The sequence below is a fragment of the Pelobates fuscus genome, chromosome 5 (assembly GCF_036172605.1).
Source record: "Pelobates fuscus isolate aPelFus1 chromosome 5, aPelFus1.pri, whole genome shotgun sequence".
NCBI classification, from domain to species: Eukaryota; Metazoa; Chordata; class Amphibia; order Anura; family Pelobatidae; genus Pelobates; species Pelobates fuscus.
This window is the reverse complement of record NC_086321.1, coordinates 315836447-315862373: the sequence shown is the minus strand read 5'-3', so window position 1 is coordinate 315862373 and position 25927 is coordinate 315836447. Positions and strand designations below refer to the sequence as shown.

General features: G+C 43.9%; 1 protein-coding gene across 1 annotated transcript in view; it reads left to right on the top strand.

The window, feature by feature from the left end:
- Positions 1-13599: 13599 nt before the first annotated feature.
- STK11 (serine/threonine kinase 11) overlaps positions 13600-25927 on the top strand; it is a 35704-nt gene continuing 23376 nt past the window's right edge. Inside the window, exons 1-3 of the mRNA XM_063455555.1 lie at positions 13600-13969; positions 15714-15797; positions 20735-20824. Of these exons, the coding sequence (XP_063311625.1) occupies positions 13689-13969; positions 15714-15797; positions 20735-20824 (455 nt within the window). The 5' untranslated portion in view covers positions 13600-13688. The remainder of the gene's footprint in view (positions 13970-15713; positions 15798-20734; positions 20825-25927) is intronic.

The window sequence follows — 25927 nt, the reverse complement described above, 5'->3', positions numbered from 1 at the left end:
ATAGAGGACTAAATATTGATTTGGGTTTCCTGTCCCACTACCAACACTTTACATGAACACTCCCCCCTATATTATCTCACTGTTGTGTCATATGTATCCACATCTTGAATGGCACTCCAATGACATGTTTATTATTTCAATATACAAAGTACTATGTATAGAACTATGCTTTCTCATACTCTTATGCATGTATGCTTATATATGTAACTGTGCATTTATATTTGTGCATGTATGTATATGTTTGTGTATGTACATGTATATGTATGTATATGTGTTCATATGTGTATGCTTATAAATATATATTTGTGTGTGTGTATATGCTTATATGTGTATATATGTGAATAGGTGAATGTGTACATATACGGCCCTATGTATGTGTAGGCACATTTGTACAGGTGTAGGTATATGTATTGGTGCTTGTGTGTCGATGTACATATATTTGAGCATTGGTTGTATTTATATGTATATTGTTGTATGTACTTGTATATATGTATATGAGTGTGTGTCAGTGTATGCTGGATATAAGCCTTCATGCATATTCTGTAACTCTTGGATGGGAATTCAAGCATTCTTAATATAAGTAACTATTTTTTGCTCTCCCCTTTTAGCACCATCTTCTGCACTGTTTGCTTGTTTTTTCTCTCTCTCTCCCTCCTCACTCTGTGATCTTTACACAAGATACTTAGGCCCTCTGTGAGAATGGTGTCTATTTTCCATCAAACCTGTGTCTCATCTGCACTCATGTCGCTTTAACCCCTGTATCACAACTCAACTTTGAATTCTATGTGACGCCTTTTCTCAGAAAGAGAAATTCTATGTGACGCCTTTTCTCCCAAAAGATTGTCATTATAAAATTCTGTTAGTCTAATAAAAAAGGTATTACAAGATATTAATTTTATCTATGTTTTACATATGTGTCAGGGTACCTGTGGTCTCTACCTCCGAAAGAGGTAGTGACTTAGCTGTTCCTCCATCCAGACGGTCTGATGGCTCCCTTCCCCGCGGTCTATCCGGTCATGCTAGGCCGGCCGCGAGGGAGTGACTGCCTTTTACAGCATCTAGGCAGGAAGTAGTCATCAGGACACTCCCCCGGAACAACCTGTCAGTCAATGGCTGCAGGACCAATCAGGACGCCTTGGAGGCGTGGTTACTGCTCTGAACAGGGTATTTAACAGAGCTTCTTTCATTAGCTCATTGCCCTGTCGTGGTTCTAGCTTGTTCTAGTCACTCAGTGCTTGTGTATTCTATTATCCCTTTTGGTTTTGACCCGGCTTGTTTACCTTACTCTGCTTATCTCTGTTACCCTTGATTCGGCTTGTCTCTCGCTTACCTGTCTTCTGTTACCCTCGACCTCGGCTTGTCTTTGACCATTCTATACTGTACTACTTACGTTAGTCCGGCCATTCTAAGGTCCGGTATACGTATCTGGCTACTGTTTGTACTCTGCGTGTTGGATCCCTGTCCCGATCCTGACATTACGACAGGGCCAATGGATCCTGCAAGTACAAACAGTCAGCTGGCTGCTCCTGATCCTAGGTTTGAAGCCATGGATCACAGAATGGATCAGATGGCGCTTGCGCTACAGGCTCTATTAGCTTGTGCCAATAACCCACCAGAGGAGATACGTAATACCCCTGTTTCTCCTGTCGGTTCAGGTCTAGAGGTAGCCACAGTGGGTGCTTCTTCTCACATTACCCCCCCAGTACGCTATGGTGGGGCTCCTGAGAAGTGTCGTGGTTTTTTAAACCAAATTAGTATCCACTTTGAATTGCAACCTCGCTCTTATCCTACAGATAGGGCAAAAGTAGGATTTATTATCACCCTACTCATTGAGAAAGCTCTGAGATGGGCCAACCCACTATGGGAGAACGATAATCCATTAGTTTATAACTATGACGCATTTGTAGCTGCTTTTAGAAGAACATTTGACCCTCCAGGTAGAAAGGTTAATGCAGCCAGATTACTGTTGCGCCTGAGACAGGAGAACCAAACACTGGTGGATTATTCACTAGAGTTCAGGTCTCTGGCGGCAGAAATCAAGTGGAATGAGCAGGCGTATATGGATGTATTTTTGAATGGCCTATCTGATGTAATCCTTGATGAGGTTGCTACCAGAGAACTCCCTGAGAATTTAGAGGATTTAATTTTGTTCATCTCTCGTATAGATGAACGTCTAAGAGAGGAGGAACCAGAGACCTTCTTTTAGGTTAGCTCCCGCTGTTCCAAGTCCTGACTCCACGATATCTTTGCACTGAACCTATGCAGATAGGGTATACCCGCCTCTCTGAGGAGGAAAGACGGCACAGGAGAAGAGAGGGTTTGTGTATGTATTGTGGAGCCAAGGGTCATTTACTCTCGAACTGTTCTAACCGCCCGGGAAACGCTCGCACCTAAGTCTCTCTAGAGGACAGGCCTTGGGTGTTTCTATTTTGTCCTCTACTCCTGATTATAAAGATCACAGGCTTCTGCTACCAGTTTCCTTAACTTGGGGGAAGGAAGTAGTAAGGGCTATGGCATTGATAGATTCCGGTGCTGCTGAGAATTTTATCGACCAAGCCTTTGCTAGTAAGAACAATTTCCCATCCCAGCTAAGGGAGACACCTTTGGCCGTTGAGGCCATAGATGGTAGACCACTACTAGACCCTGTTATCTTTCGTGAGACCATACCCATTAATTTAAATGTGGGTATCCTACACGTGGAGAATTTATCTCTTCTGCTCATTTCGTCTCCTTCCGTTCCCATAGTTCTGGGGTACCCATGGTTGAAAAAACATAACCCTATTATCGATTGGGAGTTAGGAGAGATACTCTCGTGGGGCCAGGGCTGCCAGGATCGGTGTTTGTGCAAGGTTTCTCCATTAGCTAATATTAACATACCGGAGAATCCTACTCAGTCCACAGAAAGACAAATACCAGACCTTTACCTAGACTTAAGGGCAGTGTTTGACAAGAAGAATGCCGATTCTTTGCCTCCACACAGGTCATTTGACTGTAAGATTAAGCTTCTACCCGGCACTATGCCTCCGAGGGGCCATGTATATCCTTTGTCTGTTCAGGAAAACTCGGTTCTAGAGGAGTATATTCGGGAGAATTTAGAAAAGGGATTCATCAGGAGGTCTTCTTCTCCGGCCGGGGCTGGGTTCTTTTTCATTAAGAAGAAGGATGGCACGCTGAGACCTTGTATCGATTACCGAGGCTTGAATAAAATAACTGTCAGAAATGCCTATCCTATCCCACTGATTACCGAGTTATTTGATCGTCTTAAGGGCTCCAAAATCTTCACCAAGTTAGATCTCAGAGGGGCTTACAATTTGGTGAGAATCCAGCAAGGTCACGAGTGGATGACGGCATTCAATACCCGGTATGGCCATTACGAATACACTGTTATGCCATTTGGACTATGCAATGCTCCTGCAGTATTTCAAGATTTGATTAATGAGGTACTTAGGGAGTTTCAGCATGATTGTGTTATTGTTTACCTGGACGACATACTAATACACTCTAAGGAGATTGAGACTCACCATAGACAGGTCAGAAAGGTATTACACAAGCTGCTGCAACATGGTCTATATTGCAAATTGGAGAAGTGCAGTTTTGATCAGTCTCAGGTAGACTTTCTTGGATACGTGATTTCTGGGGAGGGTTTTAAAATGGATCCTGTAAAACTCCAATCTATTTTAGACTGGCCCTTGCCCAAAGGACTCAAGGCTATCCAAAGGTTTATTGGTTTTTCCAACTACTATAGGCGCTTCATTAAAGGATACTCCTCTATCATTGCGCCTATTACCAATATGACCAAACAAGGGGCTGATACTAAGTTCTGGTCTAAGGAAGCTCTGGGTGCTTTCAAGACTCTCAAGGAACTTTTTGCCTCGGCTCCCATTCTAGTCCATCCTGATACGACTCTGCCTTTCTTGCTCGAGGTCGATGCCTCTGAGACAGCAGTTGGGGCTGTTCTGTCTCAAAGGTTAGGGGTGGATAAACCGTTACACCCTTGTGGTTTCTTCTCTAAGAAATTTTCTGGGCCTGAGAGCAGATATGACATCGGGGAAAGGGAACTGTTAGCAGTCATTAAAGCCTTAAAGGAGTGGAGACATTTGTTGGAGGGGACCCTACACCCTATTACGATTTTGACGGACCACAAAAACTTGTCCTATATTGGGGAGGCTAAGCGCTTATCCTCTAGACAAGCTCGTTGGTCCTTATTCCTGACTCACTTCAATTATGTACTGACTTACAGACCTGGTTCTAAAAACTCTAAAGCCGATGCATTATCTCGCCAATATGAACCTTCTACTGTACCTGAACCAGTTCTTTCTTCTATAGTTCCGAAATGCAATATCATTGCTAATACGAATCTCAGGATTCATTCTCCATTACTGGCCGAGATCATTAAGTTGCAACATCTAGCACCTAAACAGACTCCTGCGGGCTGTCATTTCGTTCCTCCTGCTCTTCAACTGGAACTTTTACAGTGTTTACATAATAGCAAGATGGCGGGACATCCTGGTATTCGCAAAACTTACGCGTTGATCTCTAAGGACTTCTGGTGGCCTGCTTTACGGAGGGATATTGAGGAGTTCATCGCTGCATGTGAAGTTTGTACTAAAACCAAACAACCCCATACGCTTCCATGTGGATTCCTGCAACCCTTGGAGGTTCCAGAAAAACCATGGTCCTGTTTGGCCATGGACTTTATTGTCGATCTACCCATCTCTAAAAGACAGACTGTTATCCTCACCGTGGTTGACAGGTTTACTAAGATGGCACACTTCATTCCCCTGCCTAAACTCCCGTCTCCTTAGATATTCGCTAAGGAGATTTTTCGCCTACATGGGATACCCTCTCAAATTGTATCGGACAGAGGCTCCCAATTTGTTTCCCGCTTTTGGAGGTCCTTCTGCTCTCAACTTGGTATTAAATTAAACTTTTCTTCTGCCTATCATCCTCAGTCTAACGGAGCTGCTGAACGTACCAACCAGAAAATTGAACAATATTTACGATGCTTTGTTTCTGAACACCAGGATGATTGGGTCGGTTTGATTCCTTGGGCGGAGTTTGCACACAACAATCTCGTTTGCGATTCTACTCATTCAAGCCCCTTCTTCATGAATTATGGTTTTCATCCGTCTATTCTTCCTTCGGATTCCCCTTCCCAGGGGGTGCCGTCGGTTGATGTTCATGTTGCCAATTTGAGGAAGTTGTGGGATCAAACTCGACAAATCCTTGTGCACAACTCTATGTTGGTCAAGAAACACGCTGATAAACGTAGAAGGGCGGCTCCGGTCTTTGTTCCAGGTGATAGGGTATGGCTGAGCACGAGGAACATCCGTTTAAAAGTGCCCTCCATGAAGTTCGCTCCTCGTTATATTGGACCCTACAGGGTGCTGACCCGTATCAATCCAGTTGCGTATCGTTTAGCTCTTCCTAATACCTTACGCATCCCGAACTCGTTTCACGTTTCATTGCTGAAACCACTCATATGTAACAGATTTTCCTCCACAATAGCCCCTCCTCGCCCCATTCAGGTGGAGGGTCAGGAGGAGTATGAGGTTAACTCTATTATTGATTCTCGAATCTCCCGGGGGAGAGTACAATATCTGGTTGATTGGAAGGGATATGGTCCTGAGGAGAGGAGTTGGGTACCTCAGGAGGATGTTCATGCTCCCCGTCTCCGCAGGGCGTATCACTCTCGCTTCCCATCTCGTCCCGGTTCATTCCGCCCGGTGGGCGTATCTGAGAGGGGGGGTACTGTCAGGGTACCTGTGGTCTCTACCTCCGAAAGAGGTAGAGACTTAGCTGTTCCTCCATCCAGACGGTCTGATGGCTCCCTTCCCCGCAGGAAGTAGTCATCAGGACACTCCCCCGGAACAACCTGTCAGTCAATGGCTGCAGGACCAATCAGGACGCCTTGGAGGCGTGGTTACTGCTCTGAACAGGGTATTTAACAGAGCTTCTTTCATTAGCTCATTGCCCTGTCGTGGTTCTAGCTTGTTCTAGTCACTCAGTGCTTGTGTATTCTATTATCCCTTTTGGTTTTGACCCGGCTTGTTTACCTTACTCTGCTTATCTCTGTTACCCTTGATTCGGCTTGTCTCTCGCTTACCTGTCTTCTGTTACCCTCGACCTCGGCTTGTCTTTGACCATTCTATACTGTACTACTTACGTTAGTCCGGCCATTCTAAGGTCCGGTATACGTATCTGGCTACTGTTTGTACTCTGCGTGTTGGATCCCTGTCCCGATCCTGACAATATGTAAAAGGCCATAGGTCTGAATTTGTGGGAGGAGTTTTCCCTATATAAACTCACCCCACCTCTACATACCTATGCCGTTTTCCTGTTCGAGTGACTTGATGTTGTCATGACAACCAGCACTTCTGGTTCAGTCATTCCTGCCAATTTTCCAGCAGCAGCCCACGGACCCGGCTCTTAGTCTCTCTGACCTGTCCTGCAGCTTCTCCGACCGGCCTTCAGGACCTCCGACCCGGCTCCTGTATCACAGACACCAGCTTCTGGTCACGAGACCCGGCACGCTTACTTTTGTACTCATGGGAACCCGTTCGCTGTGTGCCCATGTTCGGGCCTACCAAACGCGGGGATTGGCTCCCATTACGTTCGCATATACGTACCATTCGTGTGCTTTCGTTTAAAATTCCTGTGCTAATACTCACGTTTGTGGGTTTCAGCTTGTTCCTATATAGCCTGCTCATTCACGTATCCTGTTCATTCGTCTGGTTCAAGCCGTACGTTTGTTTACTTGTCCCGTTCGTACGTTGGTTGAATCATGCGTTCATTTGTTTAAATCCTACCTAGATGCTGACACTTAAGCTTTCGTTTAAAACCGGTCGGTTGGGCATTCTCCTAATTTCACTGTTCGTTTGTTTTATAAACCATAGGGCTTGGTACAAGGCTCACTGTTCGTTTCAGCATGCGCTGAATTTCACTCAATTCATGCAGGCTTTTCTGTTCAGTTTTCCTGCACTTATTAATGGACATTTGGTTCGGTTAGATAAACCTGCTTTTCAGGTTCCACTCTTAAAAGCACACATTTTTCCCTACTGTTAGTCACTGTATTTTCCTTCTATTCTTCGATTCGCATCACAACCGCTAGTTTCATCAGGTGTCTTCTTCCTGTCCTTCTCTCTCTGATTCTATCCAGTTTGCTCACGCATGTACGGTTATGTTCACGTGCATCCACAAAGAGACAAGTCCCGCCAAGGGTAAGAGAACTCGCTTTTAGGGATAAGAGCTTGCTTTAGTCGAATAAATATTGAACATAACGGTTCTGTGAAGCCAACTCCCCACCTCAACACGGAGGTTCCGCCCAACGGCCCAACTCATAGTTAGTGCCTCGCATACTCTTCTAGCTAGGGCCTCACATGTCACGGTATTGTCTCATTTACCATCACCAAGAGGCCAACACCCCGCTACAACGCATTGTAGCTACGAGTCCACACGGCCCAAATCAAAGGTAGAGCCTCTCACAGCCACTTGGCAACTAGCAGGGCCTCACCTGTCACTGGGTAGTTAACTTGCTAACTAGTGCCTACTTTTCCCAATCATACTCCCGTTCTTTCCTCATATCCCATTACAACAATCTCCTAAGGCTTAACAAACAGACCAGTCTCTTTCATCCATTAAACTACTCATAACCAAACATACATTCATAAGCCTATCCAATTTATCGGATACCAAACCAGTCGATAGTAAGAACGCAGTTTTCAAGTAACAATTATATTGCCTTTTACATTTTATCGAGGCCCAGAGAATTCACGGTGGTACACCATACGAAGTCAAATCCGACCTTGTCACACACATCGTCTTTTACATTCTCACCCTTAAGGATTTCCAAATTAACCAGATCAACCATCTAACCACAATATCGCTACTCCTGACAGGCAACATCTGTCCCATGTTAATACTAGAGACACGCATACCCATACGAAACAGCTTCCACCTAATCTGTTGCAGTCACTTCATGGGCATCCACTCAGCCCAGTCCACATCCTTAAATCGAATAGATGGCTATCCCTATATTCAGTTCTTAGATTCTGCTTCATGAATAGAGCTCAGGGAATCACTCAAGTTTATCTTTGTAAGCATGCTAGAGGAGTGTTCTTCACCGATACCTTTATGGCCCTCTTTATACAGGCCTGAATTTGTGGGAGGAGTTTTCCCTATATAAACTCACCCCACCTCTATGTACCTATGCCATTTTCCTGTTTGAGTGACCCCACCCACCACTGCCTCTAGTAACTTATTGTCACATTATCTCTGGTGGGCCCTCTTTATACAGGCCTAACTGTACGTTGGTTTCAGCACAACACTACCAACTTTCTCCCTATCCTCTATTTTCATATACGAATTTAAGTTCCGAACACAAGTAAAAGGTCATAGGCCTGAATTTGTGGGAGAAGTTTTCCCTATATAAACTCAACCCACCTCTACGTACCTATGCCATTTTCCTGTTCGAGTGACCCCACCCACCACTCCCTCTGCTAACTAATTGTCACATTATCCCTGGTGGGCCCTCTTTATACAGGCTGGTTGCTGCACAACACTAACAACTTTTTCCCTCTCCTCTATTTTCATATATGAATTTAAGTTCCGACCACAAATATTTGTATATTTATATATATATATATATATATATATATATATATATATATATCTACAATACCTTGCACTCTGGATTTAAAATTCCGTGGCCGGGTGCACTACCAGGGCTCCAGTATTCAAGTAGTAAAAGTACATGGCTGCACTCTCAGACTTAAATAAAATGTAACTTTTATTTCGGCTTCTTAAAAACAGGATCAACATTTCAGTCCTCCTTGCAGCCATCTACTTTTACTACAGTGTATTGACTATATAGTCAATACAATGTTAAACAACTATCTGCATACCAGTCAAGCCATATGACTTGCTTTTCCCACAGAAATATATATTTGTGCTCGGAATTTATCTAATACGTAATGGAATGTAGAAGGAGAAGCAAAGTTGGTTGAGGTGTGCCGAAACCAACGTACGAGTAGGCCTGTAGAAAGAGGGCCCACAAAGGTGGGGACATACGGCTTGCAAGCCAAAGGTAAGTAAGGGGGTAGGGTTTCTATAGGATCATTACTCCTCCCACAAATTAAGGCCAAATGGCCTTCCAACTTGTGCTCGGAATTTATCTAATATGTAATGTAATGTAGAAGGGGAAGCAAAGCTGGTTGAGGTGTGCCGAAACCAACGTATGAGTAGGCCTGTAAAAAGAGGGCAAAAAAGGATTCAAAGAAACCACACTTTATTGCAAGTTAATACAGCATGAGTAATGAAAGCTTGTAAGGTGCTTCACTCTGATTGAGGTATGTAAGTACCTGAGCTGATGCTTCTTGTGACCCCATTGTTTGTGATGTAGACTGGGGTGTAAGTGTTTGAAGCTGCTGCTGTAGTGCCTTTGGAGACGTAACAGCTTAGTGACAGCATAGAAGCAATACTAGAAATATATTCAGCATATAGGATGCAGCCAGTTTTTTTGCCACAAATTTTGAGGTAAAAAGCTGCGCCCTGTATTCCAAAAGCTACAGTATACAATTTTGTGCAGTGGTTTTGGATTCTATAGAATAAATATATATATCAGCATGCCAAAATTTGAAAAGTGTTAAAACAGATATGTCACTTGTGACAAGACCAATCTCGCCACATTGCATTGGAGGAGCCTGGTTGCCCGCCTGCTGCCTTTGGATTATGGACCGGCAGTTAAAGGGTTAATTTTACTGTGCAGAAAGATTTATTTCTTCCTTTCTGCACAGCCGTTCGGTAGATTCTATCTACCGAACAAACAGCCTTTTTTCAACCTCCCCAGAGCCGTGGGAAGCCGGCCGGCGCTGTTAATGGGCCACCCAGAAGCTGGAGTGCGCCCTCCATTTACCTCCCTGAAGCCGCGGTTAACCGCGGCTTAACGAGCGTGTGCCGGCAATTGACCACCCAGTAGCTGCGGTTAACCGCAGCTTAATTGATTGTTACTGGGTGGTCACGGTTACACCTAGCCGCCACACGATGGCGGTGTTCTGGAGCTCCCCGGGCAGCCAGCGCTTTTCTGCCCGGCTTTCCTACGCCAAACCCGGACACTGTGTCATCTAAGCACCGCTGAGCCTCCAGCCCCTGGTTCTAATTCGTACTGATTTAACGAATGTATGTAAAATCGGTATTTTATGTTGGAGGAATGTTTTAACCCAGATAGCCATGCCATGGAGCATATTAGTGTAATTAAAGACTTTGGCTCCATGGCAATTAAACTGTATTCGTGTGGTCTGAGTGCCATTCACCTAATAATGTGCACTCAGACCTGAGCTATCTGGGGATATGTTACATGTATATATTTACTGTACCATTTGTCCCATTAAATATTTTAAAGTGATAGTCTGTCTTTGTGTCCCCACGTGCATAATGGCGATTTGCCTTTGTCCTGGGAGATAATTGAATTACTTCTCAATTATCTCCAGGGCAGAGGGGAGGAAGCCAGGATGCATTGTGGGGATGTTTTACTTCTGTATGTCTGTAATTGGTACATGTCTGTCTTTTGTTGCAGTCTCAAATTTGGTCCCCTAGGGGAGTGTCCACCAGGTGGGAGACCTGCATAAATACAGGGGTAGGTAGCCCTCATTAAAGAGACCACTGCTTGACCCTCAACACGGAGCCTTGTCTCGTTCTTGGGGGGATTCACTGTATGCTGTTAGAGACTGATTGCCAGGAGTGTAAGCCGCTTGGGAGCTTTTCCTGTTCATCTGTTAGCAGCTATTCGTGAGGTTCCAGTTCGGGAGTTTGGAGTGCTACCTTATTCCCTTGTATGCAGTTAGGGAGTTTGGTGCATTCACTTGTATCCAATTTGTGAGTTTTGGTGATTCTACAGTAGCTGTGCCTGTCTTTGAAAAGGGGATTATCGTCTAAGCGGTTTTAACCCCTTGTCTGCTGAAACGGTACGTTACATCACTTTTAGGGACCTTTTCATATTTCGGAAAGAAAAATCTGATGTGTGTCCTCTTGCCTCGAGGTGCAGTGGAGGTATGTTTTACTTAACTCATACTGCCATCTTTGGTTCCTGGCGCTTAAAGGACCACTCTAGTGCCAGGAAAACATACTCGTTTTCCTGGCACTAGAGTGCCCTGAGGGTGCCCCCACCCTCAGGGACCCCCTCCCGCCCGGCTTTGGAAATGGGAAAGGGGTTAAATCTTACCTTTTTCCAGCGCTGGGCGGAGAGCTCTCCTCCTGCTCTCCTCCTCCGATCCGCCTCTTCTCCTCCCCGTCGGCTGAATGCGCACGCGCGGCAAGAGCTGCGCGCGCATTCAGCCGGTCACATAGGAAAGCATTCATAATGCTTTCCTATGGACGCTGGCGTGCTCTCACTGTGAAAATCACAGTGAGAAGCACGCAAGCGCCTCTAGCGGCTGTCAATGAGACAGCCACTAGAGGACATAGGGGGAAGGCTTTACCCATTCATAAACATAGCAGTTTCTCTGAAACTGCTATGTTTATGAAAAAATGGGTTAACCCTAGAAGGACCTGGCACCCAGACCACTTCATTAAGCTGAAGTGGTCTGGGTGCCTAGAGTGGTCCTTTAAATTGTAATTGCCAGGAGCTGCAAGAGCACAACTCTGAGTTTTATGGAGGATCCTGAAAGACCCTCCAGTGGCAGAACCTGAATGCCACAGCAGTCATTTGAGACAAAGGTTTTCGACAGAGCTTTGCTTTTTGTCAATTTCAGGCTCTACCATGAGATAAAATTGTTTCTACCTTGTCTTAGGGTATCTTTGGATTGCATTGGACTTTCAATGAAATTAAAACGTAGTCTTGATCAGAATTTCCCAAAGAATATATCCTTATGAAATACTTAAAAGTGACAGGTTTTAAACCCATAATTAATTCCTTGCAAATGCCAAGTATGTCTAGGGTTTTAGTTAATTTTTAGATTCTAAAAATTAACTGAAACCCTAGACATACTGGGCATTTTATCAATCAGGGCTAATTAATTAATCTGTTTTGATTTCGTTTTCGTAAGTTGCCCTTGATATGCATAAATTATTAAAGAAACACTATAGCGTCAGGCATACAAACATGTACTCCTGACACTATAGTTATAAAAACACATTTTAGGTCACCGGCCTCCCTTTAAAAAGTTAATTTACTCAACTTTTTTCCAGCGTCCTGGTGCGCTTCGCCTCCTGAGCTGAGATCACCAAATTTCCAATCCAGTGCTTTCCCGTAGGAAAACATTGGAAGGCTATTGCACATCCGTGGCAAAATGCTTTGTCAATAATCATCTTCTCAAAGATACATTGAATTAATGCATCTCTATACGGAGTGTTCAGCGCTTCCATGCAAAATGTGGAGATGCTGAACATCAGTGCACTGACCCAGGAAGCACCTCTAGTGGTCCTCTGAGTGTCGCCCACTAGAGGTGTTCTTAGGTTGTAATGTAAACACTGCCTTTTTTATGAAACTGCAGTGTTTACATTAAAAGCCTGCAGGGACTGACTATAGAGACCAGAAACCACTACATTAAGCTGTAGTTGTTCTGATTATTATTATTATTGCCATTTATATAGCGCCAACAGATTCCGTAGCGCTTTACAATATTATGAGAAGGGGGATGTAACTCTAAATAGGACAATTACAAGAAAACTTACAGGGACAATAGGTTGAAGTGGACCCTGCTCAAACGAGCTGACAGACTATAGGAGGTGGGGTATTAGAAACTTTAGGACAGGAAATATCAAATAGGGTGGGAGTGAAGCAGAGCTGGAGAAGAGATTAAAGTTTTCCTTTAAATGTAAAACTAAAGTTTCAACAACAAAAAAAATAAATTTTTTTTATATTTTATTCCTATTTGATATTATATTTTGATTTTTATTATAAATAAATTTAAAGGTATTAAAAGACCGCCGTAAGTCTCCTTTAAAAACAATAAATAATAATAAGTGACATAAATATATGTGTATGAAATTATGGAAGAGTGTACGCCTGGCAAAAGTGTTAAAATGGCCTTTAGTGACAAACACGTCGCATCTCAGACCAGCTTTGGTCCTTAATGGGTTCAAGACAAAAAAAGCTTTATAGCGGACGGTTCGCATGACAAACCAAGTCCCTGCAGCAGAGCGGTTCTCCACTGCGCATGCGCGTTTCTAGGCGGCGCAAGGTGTGCGTCTGTTATCGTGCCTTGACCCGTGACGTCACGCCGCCGAGCACGAACATGACATGCGCGGCAGCTTTTGACCCTCCTGTCAGGTCTGCGCATGCGCGCTGGTAAAAAGCCCTTACCAATCGACAGAAGCGTCGGTGGCGCGGAGGAGCCGGGGCAGCAATTAACCCACTTTTTTTTTTATGCTCACCGGCTCGTATATGGATCACTTGCCAGCATGGGCGGGGCATGATGTGTGATACGGGTCTGTCTTGAACTTTGATCTACCTGCGTGACGTAATTTTTCCATGCCTGCCAGCGGGGGTCCCTGGAATATGCCGTCATTCTGACCGCTGCCGTGACGTCACGTGTGTCATAGTTGTGCTCTGCGCGAGGTGCGGTTTCTCAACCCCCACCCCCCCTCCCCCCTCCCCCCTCTCGGTGGCAGCCCCCTCTCCCCCCTCCGTCCCCTCTTTGCTCTGCGCCATGACAGCCCAGTGAGAGGGCTCAGGCCTGCGCCCGCCCAGCATGGATGAAGGGGAGTCTCAGGAGATCGGCTTCCTGAGGGACCTGTCGGTGGGGATGGACACTTTCATCCACCGCATTGACTCCACCGAGGTCATTTACCAGCCCCGCCGCAAGCGGGCCAAACTGGTGGGCAAGTACCTGATGGGGGACCTCCTGGGGGAAGGCTCCTATGGCAAAGTGAAGGAGATGCTGGACTCGGACACCCTCTGCCGCCGAGCTGTCAAAATCCTCAAGAAGAAGAAGTTGCGGAGGATCCCCAATGGGGAGGCTAATGTCAAGAAGTGAGTGTGGCTACAGGTGACCGCAGCATGGCTACTAATATGGGCCAGGCCGAGTGAAGAGCGAGTAATCCTGTTGCCTTACAAGCCTTCAGCCAAAAGTTATCACTTCTTAAACACTTTTGGCTGAATGCTTGTAAGGCAACAGGATTACAAATTCTAAAAAAATGTCCAAGGTCTACTTTTGGGCCTCCTCTTCCTTGAACCATCTTTTATAGATTTGATTTAAAAAAAAACAAAAAAAAAAAAAAAAACTCTGCTTCATTGTGGGGATTGGTGCACATGTATCTTCTGATACTAACCGTAAGAGTTAGCTTAAAATCTAGTACCAACAGGTTGCATACATTGACTTGTTTTAACGATATGAAAGGGTGTCGTTTGTATGCCTCTTTGGAATTCACAGTCCAATGTGTTCACAAACATGTATAATACACATTGTCTGTTGTCCAAGAAGTAATGGAAAAAGGCAGCATGGCTGCTAATATGGGCCAGGCCGAGTGAAGAGGGTGTTAGCCAGAATATGTTATCACTTCTTCTACCGGTTGGCTGAATGTTTGTTTGTGTTGAGATTGTCAGGCAACATAATTACATATTGATTTGTTCCCTTTTAATCCGAGATAGTCAGTTGGTTAATCTCTATAAGTTGCAGGTCTAAGGTCTACTTTCTTGCCTCCTCTCCCTTATATTGTCTTCTTTAGTTTTGATTTTTGAATGTAAAAAAAAAAAAAGCCTCTGCTTAACTTTATCAGGATTAGTGCACCCATCATTCAAGACTTAGGTGTGCTGAACATACATAAACCTTGTATTACAGTACGAGTTACCTTAAAATCTAGTACCAACAGGTTGCATATAGTTACACACATCACACAAGTTTATACAAACATAAAGCTTGCTGGCTTGTTTTAAAGATTTGAAAGAGTATCATTTGTATGACACCTTGGAATGCACAGTCCAGTGTGTACACAAACACACATAATATACATTGTAAGTTGTCCATGAATAAATGGAAAAAGGCTTGGTAGTTACTTTTCAATATTGGTGTAAACAACATCTCATCCATTAAGGGCTGCAAATATATATATATATATATATATATATATATATATATATATATATATATATATATTGTGTTTTTGTATTTATTTTATTTTTTTACAAGGATTCAGTGTACTGGAACACCATTTTGCCAATGGTTATACTTTGTTTTTAAAATAAGTACAATATACTTGAGAGTCCAGCAAGTCTAGTAATACAGTGAACTAATTTGCCAGTGTATTTGAAAAGTGCACATATTTGCAGTTTATTGATAAAAGCAATTGCAACTTACCCTTTATTCTATGCTTTTTTTTTTTCTTAATTACTAGCTTTTTATATATTGACCCTCATTTCATATATTCTATTGTATAAGCTCTCTGCAAGATAACTGTGTCCCTATCTTTCACCTCGATTTCTTTTATGATCTTCTTTTGCCACAAGGAAGCATTTTTTTTTCTAGTTGTGACTTCAGCACTCTTTTCTTGTTAGTCTTTTAGTACCCAACATCTAAAAATGATCATCTTATATTTGTAGATTTTGCACTACTAGTACAAATCCTCTCTGTTTATTATGTGCATTACACACAAGTTGGAACACTCCGACTTCAAAGCTTTTATATACTCATCTGCCAGCATCAATCAATTCTGTCTCTCACCACTGTTTCTTACCTGTGATCAAATTGTTCTGCCATTTTTTTCCCATCCTTTCATAGGGAGATCCAGCTACTAAGACGCTTGCGACATCGGAATGTGATACAGTTGGTGGATGTGTTATGCAATGAGGAAAAGCAAAAGATATATCCTTTTTTTTTATATATATATATATATATATATTATTGTGGCTCCAGGGAGTGTTTGACAGAGTGTGCATATCTATTGTAAACATCCATGGTAAACTCCCTTGGGGGGTGTGTGTGTATATTTATAGAAAGGTATAGAACCAGAAAACTGTCAGGGTTATTTACTAAAGTAATTTTAAAGGGACACTATAGTCACCAGAACTACAGCTTATTGAATTTGTTATGGTGAGTAGAATCATTACCTTCAAGCTTTTTGCTGTAAATACTGTCTTTTCAGAGAAAATGCAGTGTTTACATTAAAGCCTAGCGATAACTTCACTGTCCACTCCTCAGATAGCTGTTAGAGATCCTTCATGGGTCATGGCTGCCTAAAATGCATCCAAACATTCAGTGTCTCCTTCCTCTGCATGGAGACACTGAACTTTCCTCATAGAGATTCATTGATTCAATTCATCTCTATGAGGAGATGCTGATTGGCCAGGGCTGTGTTTGAATTGTGCTGACTCTGCCCCTGATCTGCCTCCTTGTCAGTCTCAGCCAATCCTATGGAGAAGCATTGTTGTATCAGGCCACCACTTCTGATGATGTCAGCAGACAGCTTGTTTTTCTGAGGCAAACAGCATACAGAGCTACAGTTTCAGGCTTGACAAGTAAGATTTTGCTATATTTATGGAGGCATGAGGGGCCCAAGGGGACTAGATGGTGGTTTTAACACTATAGGGTCAGGAATACATGTTTGTGTTCCTGATCCTATAGTGTTCCTTTAAGGTGAAAGTAATCAAACTGAAAGCATAGCTGACTTGGATACATGGCCATGCTGTAATGAAAACGACAATTAAAAGTAAATAGGGCGAAAAACACCATAGAAACAGAAGGTTGAGATATCATTGTAGCACGGTTCAAAATTTCAAGTGCAATGCTTTCTAACCAGGTGTAAATGTTACTTGCCACAAAAAAAAAACACCCTCACTGCAGGAGGATAGATGTACTTGAGGAAAGGCTGAGGGGAAAACTTTGACAGCACTGAGTGCAAGGGGCTGTGCTGCCCTTCTAAGGATGTAAAATGCACCTTTACTTAACTTTTCACTTTTCTTTCCCATATATAAGCATATGGGGGCTAATGTGCATACACAGCAATCTCTATGAGACAATCTGATAGAAAGAGCAGAGTTTCAGAGGACATGCCTCTAGTGGCTGTCAGTGTCTTTTTAAGGAAAACTAAAGCGATTTGAACAAAGAGAAAAAAATACAGCATAGCTATTAGATCAATACCTTTCAAATGTACTTAAAAGAACACTCTCTAAGCATCAAAGCCATGACAGTGTGCTTCAGTGGTTATGGTGCCAGGAGTGCCCTTAGACACTGTTGCATTCCTACAGTTTAATCAAATAAGGTGGATAAAGAGCTGCACTTAGAAGGTTTGGAGCTGCGAGATAGCTCTGGTTGGATGCGCTCGAGCCGTAAATCCCAGCTTAAGACTGTGTTTTATCTCTTGATCCTGGTCAGTGATCCAACGTATGCAATTAAAAACACTGTTTAGTGTAGTAAATCAGGATAACATGGGCCTGTCAAATTGAATAGAAGTGAACTCACATGTGATGGAGCCTCCATAATGGCTCCCTTAAACCACGTGAAGTGCTATAATCCCCACTCTAGGACCTATAGGTAGGATGGTGTACTATCCATGATATATAGATCATATATAAATTAAGACCGAAATATAATGCACACTGTATGTAATCTCAGTACAATAAATAAAAAGGTACTTACTAGCTTTAGAACAAATGTATGGTTTTGCTCAATACATAGAACTTCAGTGGTACGTTCTCTACTGTGGAAAATAGTCCATAAGATGTTTTAGGAGTAAAACAAGATGGTCCAGGGATCTTGAGAATTTTTTATATTTAACTATAGTAAAAACAAGGTTTAATAGTAACCATAATGTGTTTCACAGGAGCATGGGGCATTTGACGTGATATATACATTTTATTTAATTTTCATTTCTTTGTGTGCTCTTCTACACGAATAAGATTAGCAGAAACCATGTTGTGAGTGTCCTGATAAAATGTGCTTACAACCTAGTTATTTAAACAGTTGCATCGTCCTGCTTTCACGTTAAAACTATAGTTAAATTATAGGATGGAAGTCAGCCTGTTTGGCTACACCAATCCCTTGGCCCCAGGTTTTTCCATTAAGTGGTGCTTTCATCAAGTGTATAAGATGATTTTTCTGTTATAGGGACTTTCACTACCTGGTTCCTGTGACTTTTTTTTTTTTTTCACTTGCATTTCTCAAAATGTTTGACCTTATATGACTTGGTATGTATATATTACATACAAGGGTTAGAACAATATTGGATAGCGGCCTTTTTACTTGGTTTCCAAGAATTTCACTTCCAGCTCAAAGAACAAATAATTACACCCCTGCACTTGGTTTTCTATTAATGGCCTTGCAAAGCAAGTGTGCTCCAAATAAAGATCTATTACGTGCACCAGTCTTATTTGTGACCTCCTTTTCTTTACCCATAATATTTGCTCCATTTTGCTTGTCTTGTCCTTTCTCCATTTTGGTAGCGTTTTCATCTCCCCCACCTGTCCTTCCTAGTGTAAATCGGTTTTAGAAAAGATACAGTTTTACATTGGTGTGCTTGTGTCTGAAAGGGGCACACAAACCAGAATGTCCCATTGTCAGCAGGCAGTCTTTTTACTCAAGCAATAAAATTGTAACTGCATCTCGGTATCCCCCAGCATTTGTCCCAGGTAGACCATGCATAACAGTTCTGCATTTCCACTCCTACACAGTTATTTACTAAACTGAACATTGTCAGGAATTCACAGTGAATTTCAAATTAAAGGTTCCTTTGCTTCTTTTGAATCAAATATAAAATTCACTTTATAATCCCCAAATTATTAATTTGTATTTAACTCTGTTATAGGCAGTTTTAATGTGTGTATATAACATGCCCCTGTAGTGACACTGCTCAATTCGATGTCATTTGGAAGCTAAATCACTTTGTTTATGCAGCATTAGACATACCTCCACTGGCTGTGACACACAGCCAGGGACAAAAACAACAAACCAAGCAGATTTAATTTTCGCATTGATCTTACAAAGCTGTGTATTAACTATAGAAGTTGCTGATTTTATAAGTTTTAAAATCTACAGCTCTGTTAATTAAACTTTGATCACACGCAGCAGGGCATTAGAGTGTTACTTTAATTTTATAATGCCATAATACTGTCATTAAGCATCAGGGGAGATGTAGTTCACAACATTTGGAGTTACCTAACTCTTGTTTATACCGGTATGGCTTCTACAGTGGATGTGCACAAACTTGATTCTTGTCTTAAATTTGGGTGTAGCATCCCAAGTTTGGGTATTTTTTCGTGTACTAAATGACTGTGTTTATTTGCTAAAAACCAGTGCTGCAGCCATTTTGGTAGAGACCGAAGGCTACTTACCCATATTTGCTACCATCTTTATCTCCAGTCAGATGAAGCCAAAAGGATTAGTTTTGGTTTCATCTGACTTTTAAGAGTGACTTTTGTGAGACTGTGGCCTATTCCTGAGCAATCACAATTCGAGGTCATTCTCACAAGTGCTAGCTTCTATGCAATGGCAATTTAGCTTGCTTTTGCATGTTTTGCAATTTAAACTCAATCTATGACATGTAGAAGTATAAGATAGAGAAATTACTTATCAAGGTTTGATAATGAACGTTAGACAGCTGGTAACAAATCAATTATAATTTTGGAACATAAAACTATTTTATTATAGAGACACTCCAAGCTCCTTACATAATCTGTTGTGCACTAGCTCATGATTTCACTTAAAGGACTACTTTAATCACCCATACTACCTAATGTCGATGACTTCAAGTATTTTTAGTCCTGCAATGTAAAACCTTGTAAAAATAATTGTACTGCAGTGCTTAACACACACCTAGTGGCAGCCACTAGATGGTGCTTCTGCTGCGACAACTGAGTCAGACTTGATTATGTGACGTTCAATGTCCTTGTGCATTGCAGTTTATTGGACAAATGCAGCACACACTGCGCATGCACTTTGCATCCCCCAGTGCGGTGGACTAGCAAAGGAGATTACCTGCAGGACAATGTCACTTTTGAAAAAAACATTTCCTAAATTTAATTTACAGGGGGCACTAGAAATAGGTGTTTCTATAATTGACAATATAGTATTTCTTTAATCCTGTTCTTTACAACTGAGTTTTGTAGCACCATATGATGTCAAGCTATCTAACAATAAATAGACATTTTATATATTTATGCTGTAATTTAATATTGGTAAGACTATTATAGTATTAATTTAAATATCTTAAAGGGAATATCTGTTAGAAAATTCATCTACTTAATGCATTTAATTTTCTTTTGAAAAAAATTATGTATTTTAAAATCCAGCATTTTTATAGCTGCAAAACTTGCTTCTGCAGGTGTTGTGATGCGCACCCCCTTTTTGCACAGGAAAAATATGTACTCGTTTTTGCTGGGCGGTGTCACACAAGAGAAGCATTATAGACACAGGTAGCATAATATAACATATGAACTTTTATTCAAAACAGTTTAGCATGTCTTTTTGATGAAATCTAGGGATTATTGCCATAGTGGAGCAACCCATCTCGTATATTTGTTTCATTTCTAGAATTAATTCAATTTATAATTTTATATTTTTCCCCTCTACGCAAGACAGACATGGTTATTTTAAAGTAATATACTTCCACTTCTAAATGTTCAACATTTTTGTTCATTCATGTTATTATTGGAGACAACCGGGGCCATTTACAAATTTTAAGTATTTTTGCGCATTACTTTATGCGATGTGTATTTTATACACACCTTTAGGTGCAAATTTGTTTATAGAACCTTATTTTAAATGCCTAATCCATGTATATTTGCCTTCCTTGACCTCAAATGTACGTATATGGTGATGGAGTATTGTGTATGCGGGATGCAAGAGATGCTGGACAGTGTACAGGAAAAACGTTTCCCTATTTATCAGGCGCATGGGTAAGTGCATCGTTATTTTTCCAGTTGATTTTGTTTCTTGTGTTTTTGTGATATCCACAGCTTATTTGTCTTATCAACATAAGGGTACACAGAGCATACCAGGATTGCTGCTTTGGTATTTCTGTTATCAGTTAACAGAGCAGTTCAGCTCATATGTTTAGAGGAACTTCCATACTGATGTTGTTAACCTGAGGAACATAACTATCACAAGATGCTAAATTTGTCACTTACCTTTAGTAGAGTACATCCACTGGATCCTTCCCTGTAGTGTTTTGTCTCCAAGTTAGAAGCTGCCCTTCCCAGAGAGCACTGTACTCTTCAACACACTAAGTTGGTGAGCGAGCTGGAGGAATTTCTAAGACTTTAAATATTGGACTCCAATTGAGGGTTACTTCTATGTGCCCCATTTTCTGTTTATTTTAGTTCTTAAACAGCGTTTCTATACCCTTTTATGTGTGTTTTTGTGATTTGTGTTCCAGTACTCGGGGCTCTCGGTTGTGCCTCGAGTTGTGGGTTCATTTTGGGCTGTTGAGGTTTGCCAGGTGGAGGCTCTGTAGGTCTGTGGCTGCCCGAGAGGCCCATGTGTTGTGGATGGGCTTAGCCGTGTGGTGTGGCATGCTGCGTGTGTGTGTTTGGTGGGGGGCGGGGGGGATATCCGTGTGCCGGTAGGGTGTGGGAGGGCTATTTTTTATCCATGAGTGGGCTCAGAGCCTGTCATGGCTTGAATTTGATGATCCTGTTTTGGGGGTTCGCCTGTGCGGGTGTAAGGTGGGGGAAAGGGGGAGAGGGTGTGTAGGTTTGTGTCTCTTGTTTTGATAGTGGTTTATGAGGGGGGGGTGGGAGCATGACCCTCCGTTGGAGCTTAGTTTTTCAGTCGGGGGCATGAGTTGGGGGGGGTCTGTGTCCCCTTCTGAGGGGCTTCATGCTTGGCCGTTCCCGGTGTTAGTCCCCGGTGGTGTGGTTCTGGACCTGGTTTTATGGCTCTTGTATGTGCCGGCCTTAGGTTCGGGTGTTTGGGGCGTCACCTACCGTGGTTGTGCCCCGTTCCATCCCATTCCGATCTACCCAGGTATTGTGTAGGGTCAGCAAGGGGGGTTGTGGGTGGCCTTGGGTGTGGGCTGGTCTCCCACCCCGCGCCAGCCAGGCCCTGGTGGTGGTGGGGGGGGGGGGTGCGGAAAAGGGGGAAAGGAGTGGGGTGCAGGAGGGGGGGAGGTTCCTTGTTGTGGTGTCTTGGCTGGGTATGCTGTTGTTGTGTCTGTTGCGGCTTTCGTCGCGTGCCGGGTCTTTCCTGTTTCGTGGAGATTTCGGTGGTGGAGTGGAGATAGGTAGTTAAGGGCGGATAGCCTTTTAGTTTACGTTTATTTTCATGTGGTTCATATCCCAGAGGTCCCAGATTTGGTGGAATGTGTTGTACGTGTCGTGTATCTGTGCCGTTAATTCGTCCAGGTCGCGGGTTTCTTTAAAGGACCACTCTAGGCACCCAGACCACTTCAGCTTAATGAAGTGGTCTGGGTGCCAGGTCCAGCTAGGGTTAACTAATTTTTTTATAAACATAGCAGTTTCAGAGAAACTGCTATGTTTATCAATTAGTTAAGCCTTCCCCTATTTCCTCTAGTGGCTGTCTCACTGACAGCCGCTAGAGGCGCTTGCGTGATTCTCACTGTGAAAATCACAGTGAGAGCACGCAAGCGTCCATAGGAAAGCATTATGAATGCTTTCCTATGTGACCGGCTGAATGCGCGCGCAGCTCTTGCCGCGCGTGCGCATTCAGCCGACGGGGAGGAACGGAGGCGGAGAGGAGGAGGAGAGCTCCCCGCCCAGCGCTGGAAAAAGGTAAGTTTTAACCCTTTTCCCCTTTCCAGAGCCGGGCGGGAGGGGGTCCCTGAGGGTGGGGGCACCCTCAGGGCACTCTAGTGCCAGGAAAACGAGTATGCTTTCCTGGCACTAGAGTGGTCCTTTAATTTTGCTGATTATGGTCGAAAGCGCGGGAATCCTTTTATCTGCCCATAGTTCCGCTATCGCCCTGAGCGTCGCCAGTGTGATCCGGGCGGCTAGTTTGTTCTCGCTCCTGGTTAGTGCTTCCAGCGGTTTGCTCAGTAGCATGGTCCATGGTTGCGGGGTGATCGGTTTGTCGAGTATCGTTTCGAGGAGGTCGCCCACCTCGGCCCAGAGTGGTTTGATTTTGGGACAGTTCCACCAGCAGTGTAGATAGGTGCCGGTTTCGCCGCAAAGCTTCCAGCACCCATCATTGGGCTTCTGTCCCATTTTGTGGAGTCTTTGTGGTGTCAGATACCAGCGGAACATGGTCTTGTATGCTTATTCCTTGTGCGTGACACACACGGTCAGGGAGGTCGTCGCTGCCCATATGTCGGCCCAATCGCTCGGGTCGTCTGGTGGTCCCAGGTCTCGTTCCCACGCCATGATGTAAGTGAGGTTAATTTGAGTAGCGTAGGTTTTTCAGGGTGTTGTAGATGTTGGAAATTTGGCCTGTTTGGAGAGGTGCATCGAAGCATTGTTTCTCGAACGCCGTTAGGGGGGGTGTGCCTGCTTGTTTAATCATTGGCTGTTGAGCCAGGTCTCTGAGTTGTATATACCGGAAGTGGTCTGCTGTGGTCAGCGTTTCTGCGTTCGGGAGGTCGTTGTACTTGCGGATCTCACCTTGGTTATATAAATGTAGTAGTCTGGAGATGTCACGCTGGTCGAATGCTATGAAGTGTTTTGCGGTCATTCCTGGTGGGAAAAGTTTGTTGTGGTAAATTGTAGTTACCGGGGAGAGAAAGGAAGATAAGTCTATCTGGGGTTGAGTTTGTCCCATAGGGTTAGTGTGTGGGTGATTGCTGGGGAGGTGGGCGGTGGAAGTGGTCGGTATGTACGAGGCACCCACATGTATGAGGATGGTAGGTCCCAGCCCATGGTGTCATGTTCCAGGTCCACCCACCTTTTGGATCCCAGGGGTGCGTGCCATTGTTGGATGTGGGCCAATTGGGCGGCATGGTAGTATTGCTGGAAGTTGGGCAAGCCCAGTCCTCCTCTGAGCTTGGGGACATACATCGTTGTCCTGCGTATCATGGGTCGTTTGGCTTTCCATATGAACCTGTCTATGGCGGCTTGGAGGCGTTTGAAATCTGTTTTCTGTATCGGGACGGGTAGTGTTTGGAAGAGGTAAAGGAATCTCGGAAGGAGATTAATTTTGACGGTTGTGACTCTTCCCAGCCATGACACTCCCAGTTTGTCCCATCGCTGCAAATCTGTGTGCACTGTTGTGAGTAGCGGTTTGTAGTTGAGGCTGTATGTGTCTCCAAGTGCGGGGGTTAGCCTAATGCCCAGGTAGGTGAGGGAAGTCGTGGTGATGTGGAAAGGAAATGAGTGGCGGAGCAGGTTAAGTTGTGGGGGGTCCATTGCTATCGGCATGAGTATTGACTTAGTCAAGTTGATTTTGTATCCCGAGATGATGGAATATTCGGCAATCAGGTTGAGTGTGGCCTACAGGGATGGGATGGGATCTGTCAGTGTTAACAGGACGTCGTCCGCGTATGCCGCTACGGTGTACTCTTCTTGTCTGATCTGTACCCCCCGAATATCTGGATGGTTGCGGATAGCTTGTAGTAAGGGCTCTAAAGAGATTGCAAAGAGCAGTGGGGAGAGGGGGCACCCTTGTCTGGTCCCATTGGCTATCTTAAAAGTTTGGGCTTCGATGTTGGGGAGTAAGAGTTTACATGTTGGGTGGTGGTATATTGCTTTGATGAAGTTTAAAAATCCAAGTGGGAATTTTAGGGGAGCGAGAACTCTATACATGTATGGCCAGAGGAGGCGATCGAAGGCCTTCTCTGCGTCCAGCGAAAGCACCACTGATGGAATATGCCTATGTTGGGTGTACCAGATTGTGTCAAAGGCCCTTCTGGTGTTGTCTGCTGCTTGTCGTTTGGGGATAAAACCGACTTGGTCTGGGTGGATCTGTTTTGAAAGGTATAGGTTGAGGCGATTGGCCAGAGCCTTCGTTAGGATTTTCAGGTCGGTGTTCAAGAGAGAGATCGGGCGGTAGTGTCCCGGGTCAAGGTGTTCTTTCCCCGGTTTAGGCAGGAGGCAGATGTCGGCTGCCAGCATGTCTGGGGGGAGTGAGTGTCCCTCCAGCAGTGAATTAAAGGCTTTGCAAAGTGGTGGTATTAATATTGCCTGAAAGGTCTTGTAGTAAAGGGCTGTGAAGCCATCAGGTCCCGGGCTCTTCATTGGTTTGAGTGTCTTGAGGACTTGGGCGATTTCTTCTGCTTCTATAGGTGCTTCCAGCCGTGCCTGCGCCGCGCTGGATAAGGTGGATAGGTTGAGGGGCCGTAGATGGCTTCCGATCGGTCCACGTCCCCCGGGGGTGTCGTGGTGTGGTTGTATAGGTTGGTGTAGAATTGGAGGAATTCATGGGCTATTTTTTCTGGGCTCGTCGTGATCTCCCCTGTTCGGGTTCGTATTTTCGAGATTTTCTTGTTGTCTTGCCTTTTCTTAAGGCAATGCGCTAGGAGTGAGTCTGCTTTGTTGCCCTTTTCATAAAATCGTTGTTTGGACCACATGAGATTTCTTGCCACATCTGCGGCCGCAAGTTGTTTGATGAACGCGCGTGTGGCCATGAGTTGCGTCATCAGTGTCTCTGTGGGGTGTTGTTTGTGGAGGGTTTCAAGCTTCGTTAGGTTTGTCAGGGCGTCCGTCAATTTTGACAGTCGTTGCCTTTTCAGGGCTGTGGCTATCGCTATGAGGTTACCTCTAATCGTGGGTTTGTGAGCCGCCCAAACTGTCGTCTGCGCTACATCGTCAGTGGTGTTGAGGTCAAAATAGGATTTGAGTTTCTCGGTTACCGTCTGGACTGTTGCCATGTCTCGTTGGATCCATGGGTTTAGTCTCCAACGCCATGGGAGTGCAAGTTGTGGGATTTGTATTGTCAGTGTGACTTCCGCGTGGTCTGACCATGCGATGTTGCGTGTGGGTGGTCCAAGGTTGGACAGCATGAGAAACGAGGAAGCCGTCGATGCGAGAATATGACCGATGTGTGTGGGAGTAGAAGGTGTAGTCCTTGGATGACGGGTGCTGGATTCTCCAGGCGTCCAGCAAGGATGTGTC